We start from the raw sequence: 6233 nt of genomic DNA on the forward strand, positions 1-6233 counted from the left end.
TAACAAATATTTATTTTTAAAATTATTTTCTAAAATTTTTAATTTGTTTTATCTTCAAGTGCTATTGCATGATGCAAAAACAATTATGTTGATTTATGTTAAATACCTTAATAAATGGATAATAGTAACGATTCTCAATATTAAGGGGGAGTATATATAAATTAACCAAATTAATCAAAAATGATTTAATATTGACTAACCTAATCGAATCAAAGTTTTACTAAAATCGGATTAACCGAATTAAAAATAGATTATATTGGTTAACATATAATTAATTGAATTTAAAAAAAAATACAAAATTATACAAAATTAATATCAAATTAATCGAATTAACCAAATACTCAACCCTACTCAATATGAATTTACATAGAGTGTGAAAAAGGAAATTATTGATGGAAGAAACAATATTATTTCAAAATATATATATATATATATATTCAATTATTTAATGTAATAATATAGGATCCTATTTGAAAGCGATAGAGATCATACGTTAGGTAGGTGGCATTGTTGTTAACTGGAAGATAACTCTACTAGGGAGAAATGATGACGCCTGACACTCCTTCTGGTTCCTCTCTGCACACACTCAAAAGAGCAAACAGAACGTTACAACAAAAATCAGGAAGGGGTCCCTGGCATAGACCCTCCGACGCTCAAGTCAGTACGGTGCCCGAGTGAAAAGTGGAGACGATGAACAATAAAATGAGAGTGCGTAATGTTGCGTATTCAAGCGTAAACACATAAAGTATCAAGCATAAAACATACATTGCCAATGGAGAGAACCCCTTTTTATATCGCCTATTATAATCTCTGAAATAATGAGGTGATAAAGAATATTTGGTGACAGAAGATGTCGGGTAAGGGAAGACATGCTGTCTTCTTCCGAGGAATCTTCTGTTACACGTATATGAACAGTCTTTTGTAACACCCACAATAATGATAGAAGCTGAGTAGTCACTCCCATAAGAAGGTTCTGTTGCCTATATGTGTATCAAAATATTTCCTAGTGAATAGTTATTATTCTCTGACAGATTATTATGATTCCCTGACAATGTTATCCCCTGGAGGTAATCCGATCGGACACGCATCAAACAATGTTATCTAACCGGCTATATGTAATAGGGGACTAATAAGAATGAGGAACCAAGTTCCTCTCGTCTGACCGGTAATTAGGTCGATCGGGCTATATACTGAGCTATAGTGTAATAGTGAAAAATGAGCTATCCTCTAAGTCTGAACGACACTAAGTTCGATCGGCTGTATACCGAGAGTGCTTTTGCTAGGAAGTGGGGAGCTCAACCCTAGGTCCATTTGACACTTTAGACCGAATAGCCATATGCAACAAGATTTGCCCTGATATGTTATGCTGAAATATGGAAATCCGACTAGATCTCATCCTGACTAGCTGTATGTTAAGAGATATTGCCTTTGCTGTGTATAATTGAGAGAATACTTCTGGAGAATGGGGAGCTAAGACTCGTTTGTCCGGCTGAGATTAAGGTCGTTCAGGTTTATCTCATATATCTTAGCATCAAGTGGCGCGATAAGTCCTCCTAGTCCGGTCGTTTCTTAGGGTCATCCGACCATATACAGAGAGACTTGTACCTAAAGAATAGGGAACTGAGTTCCTTAAGTTCGACCAGCTACTGGACCGGTCGACTTTATCCTGAGAGTCATATCACTGAGTAAGGAATTGAGTCTTGGTGAGAATAACCCGTTCAAATGCATCTATTCTGACTATGACTGTCATCTCATCTTGACTTTAACCATCACATCACATTGATTTTGATTGACACATCGTCTCTAGTCCACTTACAACACACCATATCAATATAGTAATTTTATCTTTAACAAAAAAAAAAATAGATTCGCTACCTTAACAACTCTCTAATGACAACTCTACGAATATGGAGGGAGATAAATACAGGTACACAAGTATTAGACGCATGGTAGGATAAATCTTAGATAGTTAATTCCTAAAAATCCACTCCTAACTATTATACTAGAAATATCATACAGCCACGATCTATACTACTCCCTAGGGACACTAATTTTATCTTTAAAGAAATGAAGACGTATCAATATTCCTATGTTTTTTCTTAGTTTTCATTGTTTCTTATAAGCAAATATTGTTTCAGCGTGCTTCTTAAATTCATTATTTTTTTCTCCTAAAATTTAAACATGTCAAAATTTAATCGAATTTTTTTTTTGATGAATTAACTTACAAACTATTAAAAAGTCAATGAAAACTATTTCTCTGGTTTTTTTTTTAACTTTTATTTTCTAAAAATTAAAAGATAAGATTTCACAGGAAAAAAAAATAAAGACGAATTGTAAACTTGCCCAGCCAAACTTTATAGCGTTCATAAAAGTCAAGCAAAGTTTAAAATGGATTAAGTAGTTGGAACGTGAATAAAGTTTAATAATATAAGATTATTTATTAATTTAAATGTTATCGAGTTTTAAATTTATTTAATTATTTAAAAAATTATGATTTTAAAATTATTTGATTAGTTATTAAGTTTAACAAAATAAGATTGTTTGTTCATTTTAAATTTTTAATTATTTATCATATTTATAAGAATTTTATTGATAAATATAATTTATAAATTTTGCTCATGGTATTTATAAATATTTTTCACTAATTTTGTTCATGGCATTATTTACTAACAATACACTATCTATATTCAATAACATTACCAAATTGGAAACTCTGAACCTGAAACTTATTCATAAACATTTAATTTATTTACGGCAACACAAAGTTACAGAAAGTCTATTTATTCATTACCAACAAAGTTCACAAAGTAGCGCACGACGTCATAATAAGCATAATTAATAGCCACACAATTGAATCTCAATTCGATCACAGACGATCGAGATTCAACCATCCAAACCATCCAAACCATGTGATTGTGCGTTGTCGAAATTTATTGGGCAGGGCTCCCTTTTTTTCTAGTATTTTGCACCGATTACGTAGTCCAAAAACTTGTTAAAGTTCACCGGCGAGCTCCCGTCAGGCTGCACCGCCTTAGCCACCGTGGCCTTCAGTTCTCCCGCCTTCGACTTCATTCTTTTCCCTTCCTCGCTCTTCAGAACTGTCTCCAGCGCCCCCACCACCCCTTCCTTCGTCATCGATCCGCCTTCAAACCCCACCCCGATCCCCCAGACGAGGGACAAGGTACTCGCGTTCAGCCTCTGGTCGCCGAAGAACGGCCGGCAGATCATCGGCACACCGGAAGCCACCGCTTCCAGCACCGAGTTCCAGCCACAGTGAGTAACGAAAACGCCGACCGCCGCGTGCCGCAGCACGCCCTGCTGCGGCGCCCAGCTGACGACGAGCCCCCTTTCCCTTGTCCGCTCCAAGAAACCCTGCGGCAGGAGCTCCCTCGCCTGGTCCTTGAGCGACCAGAGGAACGGCGCCCCACTGGCCTCCACCCCCTGCGCCAGCTCCGCTAATTCCGCAGGCGGCGGGGTCATGACGGAGCCGAAGCTGGCATAGGCTACGCTAGCAGGCGCGTGGAGATCAAGCCACGGGAGGCAGCCGTTAATGTCTGGCTCTACGTTTGCAAGCGCCTGGGTCGAAGCGAGGAGGTGCAGGGGACCTACGTGCAGGTGATGGGGAATGCTGACTTCGAGCTCGGCGTCAATCACCCCGTCGAGACCGCGAGCGGTGTTGAGGAGGACGGCGGCGGCATTAGGGAGGCTCTTGCCCGTTCGGTGGAGGAGGCGCGAGAACGGGGAGCCGATTGGGCCGGACACGACGCCCTCGGGGAGATCCCGGACTCGATGCGCCGACAGAGCAGGGATGAATAGTCCAAGCGACTCATCTTGCTGTGCGGTGGCTACACACACGCGAAACAAACGATTAATGTACGTGCACTAGAATAAACAGTTATTTATGTCATTGTTGAATGTTCAACTTCAATGAAAAATATATGAGAAGTATGTTTAAAATTAATGAGAATCGATTAGAAATATGGCATCTCATTCATTTGTACTTACCTTGTTCACCAGTGCCGATGGCGTCGCGGAGAAGATCGGTGTGTTGGTGCGCCAATAGCGACGTTGGCCCGCCGGTCCACAGGGTTACCCAAGGCACGCCTGCCGCCTCTGCCTCCTCCCCTGCCATCCACAAAAAAGCATCGCTCACCACGCAGGTGACCGCCGCCCCGCCGGCCTTCTTCACCGCGGCATCCAGCGCCGCCCGAAGGCTCCCAGGCATCATTGCCAGGAACATCGATATCTTCTCCTGTTCGCCCAAGGGAGGATCCGCCTTGTCCGGCACCCCGTCGGAGATGGGGACGAGCTGGATGTTGCCAGCTGGGACGGGAGGCAGTGAAGCGAGGGACTGCGGAGTGGTGATGAAGGACAGCGTGGTGCTAGGCGCCGCAGCGGCAACACAGCGTGCGAGAGACAGGAGCGGCGCTACGTGGGTGCCGAAAGGAAAGGCGACTAGAACCACGTGCGACGGAGTCTGCAGGGGGAGACTGTGGGCGGAGTCCATCGCAATGGTGGCGGCGTATAGAAAAGATGAAGCGGGCAGAGCAATGGAGGAGCTTGCTTCGAAAAGTATGGGAAGCAAAGCAGGTGCAGGTCACGTGTATATATACTGCACATTTGAATACAAATGAAAAATGGGACCCTGTAAAATGGTCGCTCCGGTGCCGCGGTAGGGTTTAATATATTAATCATATATTCACGATTCGAGTTTCAATTATAAATGATAATTTTTTTATATTTTTGATGTGAAGTGTATTAGATGCTATTAAAAAAACTCATATATAATTATTGGAAATGCCGTTAGACTTAGAGCGATTTGCGCGGGGCGAACTAGGTCTAGATGGCGAGACCGATAAGTTGTGCGGATAATCAAAATTTTAAAAAAAAAACAAATGCCTTTTTTTCGCCATCACTTTCCATTGGGACCAACGCCAATAACGGGCCAAATCTGCCCTGTCCGATCGAGGTTTCATCAAACAGATTTTGTGTCATGCCAATTTGCTCCCAGCCGGATTTGTTACATGGAATAGGTCAATGTATCATCTAAGCTAAAATCGTGCCGACTTTAATGGTGTAATTATTATCATTGATTTTCTTTCTTATTTTAGCCTAAATGATTATCATTCTTATTTTAACTAGATGGTGTAAATAAATAGAGATGTATACTCCTTTGTCAAGAGGATAAAGAAAATATTATCAATTAACTTAGTATCAGAGCCTTATAAATTAAATATGTGTGCTGGTAATTTGCTTCTGTCTTGCTTCACTAAAGATTATCTCAATCAGTTTGTTACCTGTTCCTATCTCTGTTGTCATAATTGATTTATGGCAGATTGGTTGGTCTAGTTAGTTAAATTATACCAGCAATCTCTTCATTTTTAATGCAATGACAATCTAATTAAAATTAGAAAAAAATAACATTAAAAATACAAAAAAATTTATCTAAGTTAGCTTTGCATTTGTTTTTACGTAATCAAATTTATTTGTTATTTTTTTACATTAACTCTTATCCTCTCCTTTTGATATTCATAAAAAAAACTAAGATAAATAAAATACAAACATAAAAAGTAATATCAGATAGTAATAAAAAAATAACTAAAAATAAATACTTTATGTATGTCATACTTAGAAAAAGATTTTGAACAAAAGTTCAGTCAGATAATTTTTAAAATCATTTTGTAGGTAAAAGTTTTGATAAAATTATTTTCTAAGTAGGACTTTATAAAAAACCTTCTAGGGAAAATTTCTTCACGATTTTTAATTAAATAGTTCTAAGTCCACTTTTCAAAGTAAGTGAAAAAATTCTTGAGTGAATTTTTTAAAAATCTTCTAAATAAATTTCTAAGTATTTACAAAGAAACTTTTCTAATAAAGATTTTCAAATAAAAAAAATAATGTCAAACTAATTGAAAAAAAATCCTAAGTAAATTTGTTCAAAGATTTTTTAAAAAATAATTTCTAAGTAAATATTTGTAAAGGAAATTATTCTTAGTAAATATTTTCCAATGATTTTCTAGTAAAGATTTAAAAAATAGTTTTAAAGAGAAATTTTTCTAAGTAAGATTTTCAAAATAGTGTAAAGAAAAATTGCTAAGTAAGATTAAAAAAAAATTAAGGAAAAAATTTCTAAGTAAAATTTTTAAAATAAATTTTAGAGAAAAAGTTTCCTAAGGAATATTTTTTTAAAAAAAAATTAATGAAACAATTTTATAAGGAATATTTAAAAAATT

The 6233-nt window shown here is 37.5% G+C and overlaps 1 protein-coding gene across 1 annotated transcript; it reads right to left on the bottom strand.

Annotated features, from left to right (window-relative positions):
* Window positions 1–2777: 2777 nt before the first annotated feature.
* On the bottom strand, window positions 2778–4570 carry LOC122003520 (anthocyanidin 3-O-glucosyltransferase 7-like). The gene is made up of 2 exons (XM_042558628.1): window positions 4006–4570; window positions 2778–3845 (listed from the first exon to the last, which is right to left on the bottom strand). Exons 1-2 carry the CDS (start codon window positions 4505–4507, stop codon window positions 2956–2958), a joined length of 1392 nt encoding a protein of 463 aa, XP_042414562.1. The 5' UTR covers window positions 4508–4570; the 3' UTR covers window positions 2778–2955.
* Between the last annotated feature and the right edge of the window lie 1663 nt (window positions 4571–6233).

This window comes from Zingiber officinale, chromosome 7B (genome assembly GCF_018446385.1).
Source record: "Zingiber officinale cultivar Zhangliang chromosome 7B, Zo_v1.1, whole genome shotgun sequence".
Lineage (NCBI taxonomy): Eukaryota > Viridiplantae > Streptophyta > Magnoliopsida > Zingiberales > Zingiberaceae > Zingiber > Zingiber officinale.